Raw genomic sequence first — 19916 nt, forward strand, 5'->3', positions numbered from 1 at the left:
TTGCAGCCGAGTGTGAAATGGCTGGGATGAGAATCAGCACCTCCAAGTCTGAGGCCATGGTTCTCAACCGGAAAAAGGTGGCTTGATCCCTCCGGGTAGGGGGAGAGCTACTGCCTCAGGTGGAGGAGTTTAAGTATCTTGGGGTCTTGTTCATGGGTGAGGGAAGGATGGAGCGTGAGATTGACAGGCGGATCGGTGCAGTGGCCGCAGTAATGCGGTTGCTGTATCGGTCTGTTGTGGTGAAGCGAGAGCTGAGTCGAAAGGCGAAGCTCTCGATTTACCGGTCAATCTACGTTCCTACCCTCACCTATGGTCATGAACTTTGGGTCATGACCGAAAGAATAAGATCCCAGATACAAGCTGCCAAAATGAGTTTCCTCTGCAGGGTGGTGGGGCGCTCCCTTAGAGATAGGGTGAGGAGCTCTGTCACCCGGGAGGAGCTCAGAGTAGAGCCGCTGCTCCTCCACATTGAGAGGAGCCAGCTGAGGTGGCTCGGGCATCTGTTCTGGAAGCCCCCGGGACGCCTCCCTCGGGAGGTGTTCCTGGCATGTCCCGCCGGGAGGAGACCCCGAGGAAGACCCAGGACACGCTGAAGTGAATATGTCACCCAGCTGGCCTGGGAACGCCTTGGGAGCCTCCCAGAAGAGCTGGAGGAAGTGTCCGGGGAGAGGGAAGTCTGGGTGTCCCTGTTCAGGCAGCTGCCCCCGCGACCCGGTCCCGGATAAGCGGACAAAAATGGATGGATGGATAACATTACTCATGCTTCAGAAAGGCAGCATGGCATTGCACCAAGTGATGATTAGCTGGTGACTCTGTCTACCGTGATGTGAGGAATACTGTTTGTTACTCTGGATCTACAGTGATGGGCAGGAGGCACTCGTGATTGTAATTTAGTTGTATTGGTCAGAAAGAAAACAATCAGGGCTTATGTTGTGTTGTTATTTTGAACACGCCATCTTAGTTATCAGGCATCCTCTGTTACCGTGGTTACAAGCCTGCTCATATACAGCAGGATCCTCTGTGGGGAGGGGCTTTGAAGGCAGGGCTGCAGTGCAAGTCCACTTTTCCTCAAAACTCCAGACTGCAGCTTTAAGTAAAAGACTTTTTACTTTACCTAAACTCTGTATCAAGCTTTTGAGTCCATACAATTGTCTCCACCCAGTCATGATAAGAAGGTTCTCATACATCGTACAGGAAGGTTGGGGGGCAGACTGTTATGGTTTTGTACAAGATCTGAACCCAAAAGCACGACTCAGAACCATAGGTAACAATGAATAACAGTCTGATAATGTTCAAACATGGTAAACAAGTGTAGGTGAGAAGAGGTGGTGCGAGGTCCCGGGGTCCCGTTGTGGTTCTTGAGGTCACCGGTGAAGACGAAGATGAAGGCGGAGTGGTGTGACGTCTGCTGTAGAGCAATGGCGGTGAAGCAGCAGGTCCACAAGCAGGTAGTGGAGAAGCAAACGCAGGCAGCTAGGAAACACGGCAATCTGAGGCAAGGTGGAAGAAACACAAGGGTATTAGCCACACTAGCTGGTACTGGAGCACAGAGTCAAAAATACGGAGAAGAGCCAGAAGATGAACAACCACGTATACTGAAGCAACGATCTGGCGACAAGCAGGAGAGAATCCAGAGGCTATACAGGTAGTTGATTGCAGAGTGGATTCACCTGGCTGCTGCCTGTTGGAGAGAGACCACGCCCACATGCACACACACAGAACAGACAGGGGGAGAGACACAGGAGGAGCAATACAGACAGGGGAAACACACATACACCAGGGAGAAGGCAGGGCTGCCATGATGCCAGACACTGGTAAACGGTATCTGTGTGAAACAACATCAGGAAGGTGTTGGTGTGAGTTACGAGGATGCAACCATCAAATAATGGCAGGAAAATTACACGTCGCATACCACTTTTCTTAAGACTTGACTTCAGGTGAAAGCAGGGCTGAAACTAGAGAAGTACTAAAGATTCACAGAGCCGCAGTTATACAAAACAAACACACTCAGCTCAGTCAAACCATATTACCCTGTCTGGTTAGTTTAGACGCTACAAATTTGTTGGACGACAAAGTACACTGACAGTGCCTAACTGTGGGATGAAGAATCAGCCGCCTGCTACAGCTGTTCTGCTGGATCGATTTTACCCTTATTCTCTATGGCAAGGTAAGAACAACATGTTTTAATTCCTCTAGAGAATAAGAATGTTTACTGCAATGTAAGTGCTTATTGTGACTGATTTAGGTAACATTACGTAACGTGGTGTATTATTACACTATTTGATGAGTACCTCTCTTCTCTTGCCTGCCTGCTATTCTGTGTCAGTGGGACACACTGAACTTGAGACACAAGCTGCAAAATAGTTGGACAAGTCATTCCAGACTGACAGCCCCAATGATGGCTCTGAATAAAAGAAATACTGGTAAATAAAATGAATCGTACTTTAAGTGATTTGTAGGTACAGGGTGCATTACTGTTAAACTGAGCCCAGCGGCTGACATCTATTGTTATGTGCTGCCAAATGTAACATATTGATGGATGAATAAATCAAACCACGAAACCAAATAATTTTGTCCTTTCCTCATACAACACAATCCCATTAATAAATGGGTCTATACATTAGCTCTATAATATATTCTGTGGACATGTTTCCCAGCACTACAGCAGCTCATAATGGGATGGCAGAGGTAGAAACCAAATCTTTCTCAAGTACACAGCTATGGTACGCTTGCATTGTCATCCATGTACTAAAAACCAACACAATACAGTACACTGTTTAATTCAACATGACAAGCACACATATGCTCACAGGACTGATATGAGCAACAGGGAAAAAAGGCAGTGTTAGAGCCATTTTTATGTTTGATGGGAAATGTATGTTTATATATTTTAAATTTCATATTTAGAATTAATACTTAACTTTTGCAGAATATAAATAACGTAAGAATATAAGAATTATTGTATGTATATTTAGTTAATAGGAATTTTATTTAGATATATATAATATTGAGTTTTACCTAGATACTAGTGCTGTGGCGCATTTTGATTGGCTAATGTTTTAATATAAAAACGTCAGGACGGAAGAACATGCCAGAACAGAAGCCGAGCCTTAGGAGCACCACAGTCTTTTGACTGCTGCACCAGAGATATTTATTTTAGAAGTTAGGATTCATTCTCTTGTTTTGTATAATTTTAAGTTTAGTAAAGAAAGACATCAAACTCAAGATTCGGATTCAAGACTTTTTATTTCTGTTGTGTATCGCGTCTGAAAGAACTTCGAGGTTTACGGCTAGTGAGTCACCTGCACTCACATTCAAGTCAAAAGACTCGCCCAAGCCACGAGTGTTGCCGAGGCGGAGTAAGCTACCGTGCCAAACAGTGGAGGACGCCTGAAGCTGGATGCTGCTGGCTCAGTAAGAAAATACAGAACCAACAGAAACCAGCACGGAGATTTGAGAGCAATTGAAGCATAAAAGAAATACTCGGCTGCACTGAAGGTCGAAGCAAGCTTCTCCTGGGTCAGGTCTGATTTTCTCTCTTCGTGTTCGTTAGCCTGCATTGCTAACTCTGCTAACTTAGCCTGCTAGCTACCCTGTTCAGGAAGTGCAAATGCCCAAAGGATTTCCAACTCAGAAAGTCATTGATGTTTATGCCAAACGATCTTTCACAACCAGTAACTCTTTTCACAAGTGTTTGTGAATTTATTGGAAGAGTTTAGAAGCTGTGAGGAATTTCGAAAATTGTCACAGTTAATGTATGAAGATTCATTATTGAAACCGAAATGGCTGAAACAAGCGCAGATGCATGTAGTGACCAGAAGAGGGCACCAAAGCCCACGGAAAGGGCAGTAGAGGATAAAATCAGGAGACTAAAAGATGAGAGAAGGGGAAAGTTGGCACAACTAACAAAGCAACGAAATGATATTGAGACATTGAAACAAGATGAAGGCAATGTTGAAACATTAAAATGGGAGAATATGCCTAAATTAGAAAGATGTTTTGGAGAGTACAAACGTCTTAATGAAGATGAACAGGAAACTGATCAGGAAACATTTCAAAATAGATGTGAAGAAATAAAGGCATTCATAAACGAAATAAATGATTGGATTGAAAGTGTTAAACTTGATTCCCATGAGGAAGAGGATGATGTTAAACCACAGGATAGTATTTCTCTCGCTCAGTCAGTTAAGAGTCATGCCTCTCACCGATCTACCAGATCTAACACCAGCTCAGTGCATCTAAAACTTAAAGCAGAACATGAAGCGCTGCTAGCAAAGGCAGCAGCCATTGAAAAGAAAAAGGAGCTTGAGCAAGAAGAAGCACGCTTGAGACAAGAAGAAGTGCGCTTGAGGGAAGAAGAAGCACGCTTAAGAGCAAGAAAGGAGCAGTTGCAAATTGATACTGATATTGCTGCTTCACAAGCAAAATTAAAAATTTATGAGGAATATGAAGATACTCAGAAATTTATGGATGATTTACCGAACCGAGTAACAAGGCCTAAAGAAGCTAGGTATGCAACTGAAAGCAAAGAAAAGTTAACTAGCTATGATTACGAACACATGGGAGATGCAAAGCCGTTGCGGGATGTCAAGTCTAAATCAGCTGCGCCAGTCGTGACTTCACAGAGAGGACAGCCCTCGCATTGGCAAATGACTAACAACACTCAGAATTCAGATTCTGCTGATGACCTGTATAGCGTACTACAGCGTCAAAATCAAGTGACTGAAATGCTCATTAAGCAACAGAGTTTGACTCAGCTTCCTCACAGAGACATACCAGTGTTCACAGGAGATCCTCTAACATACAGGTCTTTCATACGAGCTTTTGAGCATGCTATCGAGAGCAAGACAGACAGCCAGCACGATCGCTTGTACTACCTTGAACAGTTTGCAAGTGGGGAACCACTTGAACTCATTCGCAGTTGTGAGCACATGAGACCAGACAAGGCGTACAGAGAAGCCAGAAAATTACTCGACCGTCATTATGGTGACGAGCTCACAATAGCCAATGCTTATATCAAAAAAGCTATGGATTGGCCACAAATAAAACCAGATGACAGGAAAGGCTTGAAAACCTTTGCCTTGTTCCTGATTGGATGTAGTAACACAGTGAGTGACGTGGACTACATGGACGAGATGAACAATCCTACCAATATGAAGAGCATCTTATCCAAGCTTCCATATAAGCTAAAAGAGAGATGGAGGAGTTATGCCTATGACGTTCAGGAGAAAACAAAGAAACGAGCCAGATTCCCTGACTTAGTGGATTTTGTGTATCACCAAGCCAAAGTCGTCAATGATCCTCTGTTTGGTGATATCCTGGATGGCACCCCAGGTAAACAGGCAGACACAAAGAAGAAGTCCAACTTTGGGAAAAGCGAGTCAAGACGAAGCAGCTTTGCTGTCAAGGTGACTGCTACTGAGAAGAGTGCCACTAAGAGCCAACCAGAGAAGAAAACAGCTAAGTCAGCTAATGCCTTCCAAAGTCCTTGTTTGTTCTGCAAGAAGAACCATGCGCTAAATGTGTGCAATAAGATCAAAGAGAAGCCTCTCAACGAGAGAATTGACTTTTTGAAATAGCTAGGGCTTTGTTTTAGCTGCCTTACAGTAGGCCACATGTCTAAGGACTGTAAGAAGAAGAGTGCATGCCCCGATTGTTCCTTTAAGCATCCAAGTATCCTGCACATTGTAAAGGAAGATCCCACACCAGAACAGAACAGTGCAGAAGACAGCTCACCGAGCACAGCTGAAGTAACGAACGCTCTCGTCTCTGCAGGATGTGGAAGAGGTGAACAAACTGGGGCCGGGAACAATGAGTGTATTCTTCCCATCGTACCTGTGCAGATAAGACACAAGGGCTCAAGGCTACTCAAGACGTATGCGTTCCTGGATCAAGGAAGCACCGCGACTTTCTGTACTGAGGACTTGGCGAAGAGGTTGAACATCCAAGGAAGAAAAACTGAGTACATTCTTCACACTATGTCACAGGAACAGAAAGTGAGCAGCTATGTTCTAAGCGATCTGGAGGTATGTGGCCTAGATGGACAAGACTACATCAAGCTGCCCAACGTGTATACACACCCAGACATACCTGCAAAGAAAACCAACATACCACAGCAGAAAGATTTGGAAAAGTGGTCTTACCTGAACCGAGTCCATCTTCCAAACGTGGAGTCAGAGATCGGCCTTCTCATCGGTGCCAACGCCCACAAGGCTATGGAGCCATGGGAAATAATTAACAGCCGAAACGACAGACCATACGCCGTGAAGACTGCTCTAGGTTGGGTAGTCAATGGACCCCTCAGTAGATGCCAAGACAAAGAATCTGATGATGCTGAGAGACAGAGTTTCTTAGTCAATCGAATCTCTGTTCAGAGCATAGAGGACATGTTGACGAGGCATTATGATGCTGACTTCCCAGAGCGTCGGTGTGAAGACAAGCAAGAGCCATCACAACATGACAAGCACTTTATGCACACTGTGGAAACATCAGCTCATCTGACCATTACACCATCAAACTACCACTGAAGGACGAGTCAGTGAAGATGCCATGCAACTGTGGTATAGCTGAGCAACGGCTCAACTCCTTGAGGCGAAAGTTCAAGAGAAATTCAGATTTCTTTCTGGAGTACAGTAGCTTCATGAACAACATCTTGGAGAAAGGCTACGCCAACAGAGTTCCAGATGAGCAGCTGAGCCGCAGCGATGGACGCGTGTGGTTTATCCCTCACCACGGGGTGTACCACCCAAAAAAGAAAAAGTTGAGGGTTGTGTTCGACTGCGTGGCAACATACCAAGGAGTGTCACTGAACGACAGACTGCTACAAGGGCCGGACCTTACGAACACTCTTGTCGGAGTGCTACTGAGGTTCAGGCAGGAGCCTGTCGCGCTGATGGCGGACATTGAATCCATGTTCTACCAGGTGCGGGTTCCAGACGAAGACGCAGACCTGTTACGCTTCCTTTGGTGGCCAGGCGGCAATCTTAACGAACCAGTGGAAGAATACAGAATGTGTGTGCACCTGTTCGGAGCCACATCATCCCCCAGTTGCGCTTCATACGCGCTCAGGAGAACGGCACAAGATGCCGCTGCAACTACTTCACCAGAAGCCACACAGACAGTCCTTAACAACTTCTATGTGGACGACTGTTTGAAGTCAATTGCCACTGAAGAAGAAGCTGTGAATCTTGTGAAGGAGCTGACAGAGTTGTGTGCCAGAGGCGGGTTCCATTTGACCAAATGGGTAAGCAACAGTAGGGCCTTGTTGTGCTCTATCCCTGGTGACGAAAGAGCAGCTGAAGTTAAAGACCTGGACTTGCAGCAGGATGAACTACCAGTAGAACGAGCTTTAGGAGTGCAGTGGTGCACAAGTTCTGATAGCTTCAAGTTCAAAATTCAGCTGCCTGACAAGCCATGCACCAGACGAGGCATCCTTTCGGTTGTGAGTTCGGTGTATGACCCGATGGGTTTTTTGGCGCCACTACTCTCGCCAGTCAAGCTCATTCTGAGAAACCTCTGCAAAGAGAAAAGAGGCTGGGATGAGGAAATCCCAGAGAAGCCACAACGCACATGGAAAAAGTGGCTAGCAGACCTTGACAAGCTGTCAGACCTCAGCGTGAGCAGATGTTTCAAGTCCAGCTCATTCGGACCCACTAAGGTCGCACAAGTCCACCATTTCTCAGACGCAAGTCAAGATGGATACGGAGTTGTGTCATACCTCCTGCTGACGAATGGGTGTGAAGAGAAACACGTTTGCTTCTTGATGGGAAAGTCCCGAGTCGCTCCGCTCAAGCAGGTTACGATTCCAAGGATGGAGTTGACAGCTGCAATGGTCTCAGTCAAGGTTGACCGGATGTTGAAAGACGAACTTCAAGTTCCCTTAACAGATTCCATCTTCTGGACAGATAGTACAACCGTACTAAGGTACATTAAAAATGACGCTCTTCGTTTCAAGACGTTTGTGGCTAATCGTGTCTCTTTCATTAGAGAAGCCACCACAAGAGCTCAATGGAAGTATGTCAACACCTCTCAGAACCCAGCTGATCAAGCTTCCAGAGGCGTAAAGATCGAGAACTTCATGGCAAGCGACAGCTGGTTTCAAGGGCCTAGTTTCCTGAGCAACCCAGACAACTGGCCAGAGCAACCTGAACAGTCTACTTACCTGTCAGAAAGTGATGAAGAGGTAAAGACATCAGCTGCTGTATTGTGCACAAACCCAGCAGTCAATACCGATCCACTGAACCAACTTGTGGAGCATTACTCCAGCTGGTACAGACTGAAGAAGGCAACCGCTTGGGTTCTGCGCCTACGTGAGATACTGCAGTACCTGAGTGAGAAAAGAAAAGAATCAGAGAAAGCTGTGAAAGAATCTGAACACGACACAGAGAAACGCAAACACCTGGTTGAAGAACAAATGAACACCTGTAAGAAGAACCTGGAAAAGAAAATGCTCACTGTTAAGGAGTTGTACAGAGCAGAAACAGAGCTGATCAAATACAGTCAGAGACAGACCTATGCCGAAGAAATGAAAGTTCTGCAGCAAAGGAACTCAAATGTGAAAAGAACCAGCCCAATTTTCAAATTGGATCCATATCTGCAAGATGGAGTTTTGAGAGTAGGGGGCCGTCTGAACAGATCAGCGATGCCTGAGGAGGCCAAGCATCCTGTCCTTCTGTCTAAACAACACAGAGTAGCCCACCTCATACTCTACCAAGTACACCTAGAAACCGGACACGGCGGCAGAAATCATGTCCTTTCAAGATTGAGACAAAGGTATTGGATACCTAGAGCCAATGCAGCAGTAAGAACAGTGATCTCAGATTGCAATCTCTGCATAAAACTGCATGCAAAAGCAGGGGAACAGAAAATGGCAGACTTGCCACGAGACCGTCTGTTACCTGACAAACCACCTTTTACCAACACAGGCATGGATTATTTTGGTCCTTTCGAGATCAAAAGAGGACGAGCCAAAGTCAAACGCTACGGAGTACTGTTCACATGCCTGACAGTCAGAGCAGTACATCTAGAAGTTGCATACTCCCTTGACACGGACTCGTGTATTAACGCTCTACGTCGATTCCAAGCCAGACGAGGCCAGGTGTCAATTATCCGTTCTGACAACGGCACAAATCTGGTCGGCGCAGAGAGAGAGCTAAGACAAGCGTTGAAAGAGCTTGACCAGTCTCGCATCAATGAAGCTATGATGCAGAAGAGTGTGCAGTGGCTGTTCAATCCGCCTGCTGCATCCCATCATGGCGGCATTTGGGAACGTCAAATCCGCACCGTGAGAAAAGTGCTGTGAGACAACAATCGCTAGACGATGAAGGACTACAGACTTTCCTATGCGAAGTTGAGAGCATCATCAATGGGAGACCTATTACCACCAACACGGATGACCCCAACGACCTCGAACCGTTGACCCCAAATCATCTACTCCTGTTGAAGACGCAGCCCAGCATGCCACCTGGTGTGTTTGTTAAAGATGATGTCTACGCGCGGCGGCGCTGGAGACAAATCCAGTATATGACGGATTTATTCTGGAGAAGGTGGACCCAGGAGTATCTGCCACTTCTGCAAGAGCGGCAAAAATGGCTTGAATTTAAGAGAAGCTTCAAGGTTGGAGACGTCGTCCTTGTAGCTGAGCCATCCCTGGCCAGGAATTGCTGGATGATGGGCAGAATCATCAAGGTCATTCCAGACTCCAGAGGCGTAGTCCGAAGTGCTGAAGTTCGGACGAAGACCAGCACCATCCAAAGACCAATAACTAAACTTTGTTTATTGCAGGGTGAAGAATGAAGAAAGAAGAGAAAGACTTACCTGTGTAGACTATACTTACCTGATAGCTGAAAAGAGATAAGAAATTTAGTGAAAAGTTAGTTATGTAAGAAATGCTGTAGAATAATGGTAATGGCTCTGAGTTTAAGTTTTAAGTTTAAGTAATTGATATGCTAAGGCCTAGTCAATTAGGGGCCGGGATATGTTAGAGCCATTTTTATGTTTGATGGGAAATGTATGTTTATATATTTTAAATTTCATATTTAGAATTAATACTTAACTTTTGCAGAATATAAATAACGTAAGAATATAAGAATTATTGTATGCATATTTAGTTAATAGGAATTTTATTTAGATATATATAATATTGAGTTTTACCTAGATACTAGTGCTGTGGTGCATTTTGATTGGCTAATGTTTTAATATAAAAACGTCAGGACGGAAGAACATGCCAGAACAGAAGCCGCGAGCCTTAGGAGCACCACAGTCTTTTGACTGCTGCACCAGAGATATTTATTTTAGAAGTTAGGATTCATTCTCTTGTTTTGTATAATTTTAAGTTTAGTAAAGAAAGACATCAAACTCAAGATTCGGATTCAAGACTTTTTATTTCTGTTGTGTATCGCGTCTGAAAGAACTTCGAGGTTCACGGCTAGTGAGTCACCTGCACTCACAGGCAGGAAGATCACCTTTCTCAATAAATCTTCTTTTAACAGTTCCAATGTTAATTTAGTAGTTAACAAAACACAGTGGCCACTGTAAAACATGATTTTTAGAGTGAAAACACAGTCCAAAACACTGATCTTACATTTGTGCCTGGAACTCCTACTCTGTCATGTTGCACACTGATCAAAACACACGACTCAGTGTTCAAACACGTTCTTCCTTGAAGAAAACACAACCTTACCATGTTTTCATTAAAGTAACATGATTGTTCAGTTACATGAGACCAGTTCAGTCATAATTGATCAATTGGTTGTTCTAGAAAAGAAAACTAGGAAGGATGCAATTTCATTGTAGGGGTGAAAAATTCCACTATTTGAGACAAGGAGCTTAATATGGTAAATATCTGAGCTGGAATGGAAGAAAGTTCTGTGCTAAATTTCAGTCCCACAACATCCCTAGTTCTTGGAGTGTGAGCAATGCAGTTTACACTGTTCAACCGTGGCACATTTACTAGTCAGAAACAAAAGCACAGTTCCTATTTCGTCCAGCTAGCTAACTCAAATAGTGAATGTTAGCTTTATAAATGGGTTAAAAACGCTTTTTTTTTAATTTTTTGTAGCATGACTAAATTCTTACTGCTTGCCTTTAACTGTATACTTGATTATCTGTAACTCATGATCTAGTTATTGAAGTCTAACATCACTTCTTTTCTGCTTCCACAGATGACTCCACCAGCTTCCAAGAAAACACTGTTCGTTGCAACAATATCTGCTCTTGGCTTGATCTGCTGTTTTGTTACATTCTACATGTATCATGAGTCTCCATCTTCTGTCTGCCCATATGCATCTCCATCAGCTGAAGACAAAGATTATCAAGATGTGGATCCAAATGAAAAGCCCATAGTCCTAGTGTGGTTCTGGCCTCTTGGTGTGAAGTTTGATTTCAAAGATTGCTCTAAATACTTCAACATTGACAGCTGTGTTCTGACCGATGACAGATCCCTCTACAGCAAATCAAAGGGAGTCCTTTTCTTCCACAGAAACATTAATTTGGGAAACATGCCACAGGAGCCACGTCCAAGTTTTCAAAAGTGGATTTGGTACCATCTGGAATCCCCAACGAACACGTGGAAGATACCAGGTCTGGAAAACCTGTTCAACCTCACACTTTCCTACAGAAGAGATGCTGACATCACAGTGAGGTTTGATCTCACTATCAGAGAAACAGACATGACAGATAACTTTACTCTGCCCAAGAAAGACAACCTGGTGTGTTGGATTGTTAGCAACAACGACCCAAACACTGGAACAGGTACAAGAGAACAATATTATCGTGAACTGTCCAAGCACATTAAGATCGACCTCTTTGGTGCAGCTTTCGGAGGGCGTCTGAGCCTTGAAGAGTACTACCCAACTGTGGCTAGCTGTAAGTTTTACCTCTCATTTGAGAACTCGCTCCACCGAGACTACTTCACTGAGAAGGTTAATGGACCGCTTGTGTCAGGGACGGTCCCTGTAGTTTTGGGTCCCCCCAGAGAAAACTATGAGCAGTTAGTTCCTTCTGACGCCTTCATTCACATAAATGATTTCCCTGATGCAAAGTCACTGGCTGAGTATCTGCTCTTCTTGGACAAGAACGATGCAGAGTACATGCGTTACTTTGAGTGGAGGAAGTTCTACTCAGTCACTCCTCATCTGCTGGGAATGGCAAATGAATTCACTCAGCCCATCTGTCTCGCCTGTGACTACATGTCAAGAGACGAAGGCTACAGTGTTGTTCATGACCTTTATGGGTGGTACTTTTCATGAAAATGGCAATAGGAAAATATATTGATGGTTGCCCAAACATGCACATTAATACATAGATGAGCAGCTTGGGAAGCCCCTACAAAAATAGTTTAAATCTATTGGATGTGCTATCAGGCCATTTTGCCACACCCAACCCAAAGTTAAAATCAGTTTGATATTTTCCCCAAAAATCAAAGTGACATTCGGCCCATTTACCATTGAGTTTGTGAACAATAAATTGTGGTGACATCAGCCGATTGCCAAAGGAAAACTAAGTTCACTGTTGTCTCTTGTATTGTGTTTTGTATTGTGCATTGCTCAGCTTATCCAGTTGGACCGGTGAGGTGATAAAGATGCTTTGATTCATCTGCTGTATCTGTTTATTCATTCATTTGTTATTAACTTGATAAAACCATAATAACCACATATATATTGCACAACTTGCATTGCAGTGACAATAAAAGGATTCTGATTATGATGAAGTTATTTCTTGCCCTTATATGTGCAAGACTGACTTTGGCTGTCTTGGATGGCGGTCCAGGTTTGGCAGTGGATCGGTCTAGCTCAGGATTGAGGACACAATTAAAGTCTCCCCCAATAATAAAATTATGAACATCAACATCGGGCAGGGCTAGAGACGAGAGTGAAAAACCTCCCCAACCCAGCTTCTACGGATTCTGTTAACATCAGCGTTACAAAAGTGTGATTCCTGTAGAAACGCTATGCCCACGTGCAGCTGAGAAAGCCAGTACTCTATTCCTATTTAACTGGGTGGTTTAAGCCCTTTACATTCCAAGAAATCAAACTGAGCTTTCTATTCCTAACCCCAGTCATTGACAGGAGTGGTACAACCATCAGTACAAGTTAAATGCAGGAAAGGACAGATAGACAAATAGAGAGTGATGCAGGTGAGAGTAGCTGGTATTATTATGGTGAAAAACTTTAGATGGTGCAATAAAACATGTAAAGAAAGGGAAAAAAAACCAAAACACTGATGAGAAGATACGCCCCACACCCCGCCACCCTCATGGCACTTACCCAAACTAAGTGCTGTGGCTACCCAAATACTACAAAATCTTCTAGGATGCATTAAACCTAACACATGCATCTTGGCATTCCTCACTATACTCCAAAGTTGGAAGTGGTAACTTACATCATCTTGAAGTCAAAAGGACAACAACAACAAAAAAAAAGAGTATCAGCAATGAAGGGATAGAAAATTACTTAGTCTGACTAAAATCGGACTAGAACAGATTTCTCATAGTCGGATTAATACACCTAGATTTTTCAATTGATAGTCATATTACTCCTGCATGTATACACTCCATCAGATTGGATTGGATTTTTGCGTTCTGCACAGGCTCAACAGTTTATAATCGGGGGTGTGAGCTGGAAGTAGGCGTCAGCGTCAGCGTCTTTCCTCCGAAATAACCGCAAGCAAGAGCGCCATTATGCATCTAGTTTGTGTGATTATCATGTGCACCATATAAAAAATGTACAAAGATGTAGCTTCTCCTCACTGTTCGTACGCCATCTTTCTCAAATGCCGAGGTAACTGGTTGGTCTGAAACCGGTGATGGTCCTCATACCACTCCAGACCTTCCTCATGTTATTCTGCTGGAGTTTCCTCTCCAGCTTCCCTCTGTTGCCGTCCTTAGCCTTTTTGATCTTGATCTTGATATATGTTTCATTCTATGCTTTAACCACAAGGCTATGGTGGTGGCAGTTACAGTAATACTCGCAATGGTGCATATTGTCGTACGATGTTGTAGTTGAGCTATGTAGCTTGTTGCTGAATCTAGCTTGTAAGCTAACTCCGGTGTTTAGCTCTGTCTTTATGGCTACTGGATAGCAAAAGTGTCTTTTAAGTGACCGAGCAGTAATAACATTAGTATGTGTTCTAAAGTTGAATTGGTTGAGAGAAATAACATTATGTATGTCTTGGACACTTAGGTGAAGAGAGGGGTTGAGCTGTCAACTGATCACCACCTGGTGGTGAGTCGGATCCGCTGGCAGGGGATTAAGCTGGACAGACCTGGCAGACCCAAACGCATTGTGAGGGTCTGCTGGGAACGTCTGGCAGAACCCTCTGTCAGGGTGGTCTTTAACTCCAGATCCTGAGGGAGGCTGGGGACATTGAGTCCGAATGGACCATGTTCTCCACTTCTATTGTTGACGCGGCTGTCCGGAGCTGTGGCCGTAAGGTCTCCGGTGCCTGACGTGGCAGCAATCCCCAAACCCGTTGGTGGACTCCGGAAGTAAGGGATGCTGTCAAGCTGAAGAAGGAGTCCTATCGGGCCTGGTTGGCCTGGGGGACTCCTGAGGCAGCTGACGGGTACCGGCAGGCCAAGCGAGCGGCAGCACAGGCAGTCGTGGAAGCAAAAACTCGGGTCTGGGAAATGATCGGGGAGGCCATGGAGGAGGACTATCGGTCGGCCTCGAGAAAATTCTGGCAAACCATCCGGCGCCTCAGGAGGGGGAAGCAGTCCTCCACCTACACTGATTACAGTGGAGGTGGGGAGCTGTTGACCTCGACTGGGGACATTGTCGGGCGGTGGAAGGAATACTACTTTGGTGCAGCTTATGCAGAAGCAGCTAACATCGAAAATGAGTATAGCGGCGCAGCGCCGTCGTTCCACCGTCTGGGGAGAACTATGACCGTGGATTACTAAACTACCGATGAACGCGGTGCCAGTTTCCACTGTGTAGCTGCCGCTACTCTTCCCGGCTCCCGTTCTCACTACAGCTGTTCTGTCAACGAACACACGCGGCGAATAATTTAACAAATTCACGCACATTACCAAACCCAGATGTACGTGTCTGTTATGCTGTGTGTGTATATATGTATACACAAGTATATATATATATATATATATATATATATACTTGTGTGTGTATTGTCTCCCTCTGTAGCTCCTGCTCCTGCTCCTGTTCCCGCTATATATATATATATATATATATATATATATATATATATATATATATATATATATATATATATATATATATATATATATGTGCTCCATAGGCATTACATTGAGCGGCAGTTAGCTTGTGCTAACTTCTGGGAACTTTTGAGGGGCTCCATGCTCCGCCATTGCTGTGAAAAAACTGAACCACTGCAGTGAGAGGAGGTGGTGCCACTCTCTGTCTATAGGACTCTAATTAAAAGAGAATCCCTTTTTTCAAAATGAAAGAACTTACAGAGTGTGTATAGTCAATATCGTCATTATAATGGAAATAAAATACCTTATTTAAAATAACTTATTTATTCTTTCTCTGCGGCCTGTACCAAATGGCCCGGTGGTCGGGGACCACTGATCAGAACCATCTTGATGATCATCGTGACAGAGGTGTAGACTCAGCACTGAGCAGTATACAGATCAAAACAAATCAAATCAATTTCATTTATATAGCCCAAAATCACAGTCACATTGCCTCAATGGGCTTTACAGTCTGTACAGTGAATGACATCCTCTGTCCTTAGACCCTCGATTCGAGTGAGGAAAAACTTCACATGTTGATGGGAAAAAAAAAAAAAACTTTTAACAGGGTAAAAAAAAACAATGGCAGAAACCTCAGGAAGAGCCACAGAGGAGGGATTCCTCTTCCAGGACGGACAGACATGCAATAGATGTCACGTGTACAGAAAAGAGGGTTACATTAACAGAAAGTCTGAAACAAGTTATATGTAAAGTGAGTGGATCCAGGAGACGACTGGGCTGGACGAGCCACACGACCTCCTGTTCACCCTGCTGACCAGGAAGAGGGCAGAACACACAAGATACAGAGAAGCTATAGAGAGTGTAGAGACGGCTGGCACAAAAACAAAGGTTAGAGAAATGTATTATTAATCCAAATAAACAGACTGTTTCTTCTCGGCAGCACAAGGTAAATCTAGTACTATAGGAAATCACTGGAACATGTATTCATTGAAAACGTGTTCAGCAGGTACAACCGGTTTGTCTTGTAGGAGCTCAGCCTCAGTCACACGGATTCTACTGGATACTGAAAGGAGACCCTCAGCCCTGTTTCTCTCTGGAAAGGTAAAAACAGCTTTTGTTTCCTCTTAAGGGTGATAACGTCTGTCAGGTAACACTACGTAATTGATTAATAAGTTTGTGTCATTCTTCTGAACCCACTGTGTCATAGTTGTAGTATATAAGGTAGTATATATAGCAGAACGCAGGTTAACAATACTTGAATTTGGCAGGTATATTTAGAATTTGGCCTGCCGTGACGTGTTCGGGTACGAGCACTCAACACACAAGCTGCCCTTTCTCTCCATATTAGGTTCTATTGGGCTGTCAAGGCTTCTATCTGTTATAGCCCCGATTACAATACATTATCGATCAAATGTAAGTTGTGAAACAAATACTCTGGTAAAATACAGATAGATGTAAAATCTACTTTAGTACAGTAATGAAGAAACAGTTCTTGTTGAAGACACAAAAATAAACAGTAATTTTCCTGCATCATTGAATCCAGTAAGTTAGACCTTAATAACAGCGCAATAACAACGCAATATGTATAACCAGAATTGTAGTTCCAAACATTTATAAAGTGAGCTAACATGGTCAACAGTGTTGACATTATGTCAGATATGTCTCTGTACTGTGCTGCAGTCATAAAACCCCATTGTTTCAGCTGGGAGATGTAAACAAGGTCGCTACTTTGTGTGAAAATGTCAATAAAGGAAACATTTTTATCACATCACAATGAAACTGGAAAACACTTCAACTTTCTGTATTCAAACTTCTAACTCTGAGGATGAGTCTGGGTCTGCTGTGCAGCCGTGTTCACTATGACGTGGCTCAGGCAGAGTAACAGAGTGTCGTGGTGATGACGTGCATCTGAAGGCACACCTCTGGTTCCCTCGTCAAAAAGCTTATGGGTCTTTTCAAATAGATTTTAGAATTTCGCCAAAATAATGTTTTTATGATACTTACACCTTTTGTTCAGCAAGATAATGGTCACAGATGAACACCACCTTGAAGTTTTCAAAGAATAAAATCAGTTACTAAATTAAAAAGCTAATGTTAGGCTGTAAACAGACTGCATGGTGGTCGCATGACTTAAACGTTACCACCACTAATCGTCTCACTACATAATTAATATACACGCTTTCTGTAAACTGATCAGTCTACAACTTGTAAAGAATAATGAGAGAATCATTTGCAGCTAAAATACACCTGTAAAGACAACTTCTGCAGTCTCATTTAGCCACTTGTTAGCAACTGCTGTTTTTAAGACACATAAAAGCTTTATAGTTAAATTGTGGGATGTTTATTGATGCATTTATATACATAGATAAAAATGTGTAAATATCTTAATCTGTGGTAACCACAGACATTATATCAGGCATATAACTGAAAAACAATTTGAAACCTCACAGACTTTGAGATGAAACCTGATGTGCAAAAATACTTGGAATTTTTTCTGGTTTTAGGACAACAAACTACATCACTCTGCCACTAAGCTCCACCTCTAACTGAGCTACCTGCTAACAGCAAGTAGCCAGTTGCAAGCACCCAGTTTTTGTAGTGGCCAGACTGTGTAATTGAATATGATGCATTCACTGACGCATGAATATACTTTTTGCCATAAGCACACATTGTGAAAGAGCGGTCTGTAAAACGGCGGATTTTTTTAAATACTGCAAAATGTGCAAAAATGTAAAATGAGACTTTTATTGTAACATTGCTGTTTATCATACATACTTGGACAAGCAATAGAGGTTATACTGTATAAACTGTATACTTGATTATCTGTAACTCATGATCTAGTTATTGAAGTCTAACATCACTTCTTTTCTGCTTCCACAGATGACTCCACCAGCTTCCAAGAAAACACTGTTCGTTGCAACAATATCTGCTCTTGGCTTGATCTGCTGTTTTGTTACATTCTACATGTATTATGAGTCTCCATCTTCTGTCTGCCCATATGCATCTCCATCAGCTGAAGACAAAGATTATCAAGATGTGGATCCAAATGAAAAGCCCATAGTCCTGTTGTGGTTCTGGCCTGATGGTGCGAGCTTTGATTTCAAAGATTGCTCTAAATACTTCAACATTGACAGCTGTGTTCTGACCGATGACAGATCCCTCTACAGCAAATCAAAGGGAGTCCTTTTCTTCCACAGAAAGATTGAAGGGAATTTGGGAAATATGCCACAGGAGCCACGTCCAAGTTTTCAAAAGTGGATTTGGTACCATCTGGAATCCCCAACGAACACGTGGAAGATACCAGGTCTGGAAAACCTGTTCAACCTCACACTTTCCTACAGAAGAGATGCTGACATCACAGTGAGGTTTGATCTCACTATCAGAGAAACAGACATGACAGATAACTTCACTCTGCCCAAGAAAGACAAACTGGTGTGTTGGATTGTTAGCAACAACGACCCAAACACTGGAACAGGTACAAGAGAACAATATTATCGTGAACTGTCCAAGCACATTAAGATCGACCTCTTTGGTGCAGCTTTCGGAGGGCGTCTGAGCCTTGAAGAGTACTACCCAACTGTGGCTAGCTGTAAGTTTTACCTCTCATTTGAGAACTCGCTCCACCGAGACTACTTCACTGAGAAGGTTAATGGACCGCTTGTGTCAGGGACGGTTCCTGTAGTTTTGGGTCCCCCCAGAGAAAACTATGAGCAGTTAGTTCCTTCTGACGCCCTCATTCACATAAATGATTTCCCTGATGCAAAGTCACTGGCTGAGTATCTGCTCTTCTTGGACAAGAACGATGCAGAGTACATGCGTTACTTTGAGTGGAGGAAGTTCTACTCAGTCACTCCTCATCTGCTGGGATTGGCAAATGAATTCACTCAGCCCATCTGTCTCGCCTGTGACTACATGTCAAGAGACGAAGGCTACAGTGTTGTTCATGACCTTTATGGGTGGTACTTTTCATGAGAACTATTCTAACACCAAAATGAAAAAATACTTGTTCTTTAACTGGAATATGAAGACATATTTGCCAAGCCTCTGTTGAGTTTCATGAACAGACCATTATTTTCCCCCGAAACTACCATTCTTTGGATCAGTCGTGTTATTTAAAAAAGACCTTTGTTTGGGTGACATTTATTGCAGAATTACTTATACATTACTATCATCCAGCATTCAATGGACTGAGAGATTTCTTAATGTTATATAATGAAAATGCTGAAATGTGACTGTACTTTTACCATGCTCATGTAATGTCCACATGAGGATTTATGTTTGATTCTGACAATGACAATATCTTTTATGGATATTAAAAGGGCGAGGAGACTATCTTCATGTATTTTTCTCTGTTGAACTAATTGTTCAAAATGTATAACAACCAAATACACCATCTTCATCAAGTGAGATCTCAGAGCTTCACATGCTGACACAGTAGTGGTCCAGCTGGTAAGTCGTGGAGGGCAGGGGCGTCGCAGCCACACATTTCCTGGTGAGAGGTTCAACACCTACACTTTTTCTGCAGTTTTTCCACAGTTTTGCAGTCGCTCAGTTTCTCTGGCCGCTCTGTGTCTGCACTCGCTGCAGCTGCCTCCTCTCTCCTGTTGTTGCTTCAAACATGACGCCGGCTTTGGGTCTGACTGGAGTCCTATAGACAGAGAGTGGCACCACCTCCTCTCACTGCAACGGTTCAGTGTTTTCACAGCAATGGCGGAGCATGGAGCCCCTCAAAAGTTCCCAGAAG

General features: G+C 43.5%; 2 protein-coding genes across 4 annotated transcripts; both read left to right on the forward strand.

Moving 5' to 3' along the window:
- The first annotated feature begins 1657 nt into the window (after positions 1-1657).
- LOC119017460 (4-galactosyl-N-acetylglucosaminide 3-alpha-L-fucosyltransferase 9-like) lies at positions 1658-12687 on the forward strand. Of its 3 annotated transcripts, none has more exons than XM_037094195.1 (2): positions 1658-2167; positions 11163-12687. In XM_037094195.1, exon 2 carries the CDS (start codon positions 11163-11165, stop codon positions 12246-12248), a length of 1086 nt encoding a protein of 361 aa, XP_036950090.1. In that variant the 5' UTR covers positions 1658-2167; the 3' UTR covers positions 12249-12687. The 3 variants fall into 3 exon arrangements, with proteins under 3 accessions (XP_036950090.1, XP_036950089.1, XP_036950088.1); XM_037094194.1 differs by lacking the exon at positions 1658-2167 and adding an exon at positions 3123-3524; XM_037094193.1 differs by lacking the exon at positions 1658-2167 and adding an exon at positions 3123-3519.
- A 5365-nt stretch (positions 12688-18052) lies between these two features.
- On the forward strand, positions 18053-19496 carry LOC119016922 (4-galactosyl-N-acetylglucosaminide 3-alpha-L-fucosyltransferase 9-like). The gene has a single exon (XM_037093282.1). The coding sequence runs from the start codon at positions 18053-18055 to the stop codon at positions 19142-19144; it is 1092 nt and encodes a 363-aa protein (XP_036949177.1). The 3' UTR covers positions 19145-19496.
- The last annotated feature ends 420 nt before the right edge of the window (positions 19497-19916 follow it).

Source organism: Acanthopagrus latus, chromosome 3 (assembly GCF_904848185.1).
Source record: "Acanthopagrus latus isolate v.2019 chromosome 3, fAcaLat1.1, whole genome shotgun sequence".
NCBI lineage: Eukaryota > Metazoa > Chordata > Actinopteri > Spariformes > Sparidae > Acanthopagrus > Acanthopagrus latus.

Bases quoted from the DNA above. Each gene is read 5' to 3' on its own strand.
- LOC119016922 (XM_037093282.1), top strand. From the start codon at position 18,053: ATGACTCCACCAGCTTCCAAGAAAACACTGTTCGTTGCAACAATATCT.
- LOC119017460 (XM_037094195.1), top strand. From the start codon at position 11,163: ATGACTCCACCAGCTTCCAAGAAAACACTGTTCGTTGCAACAATATCT.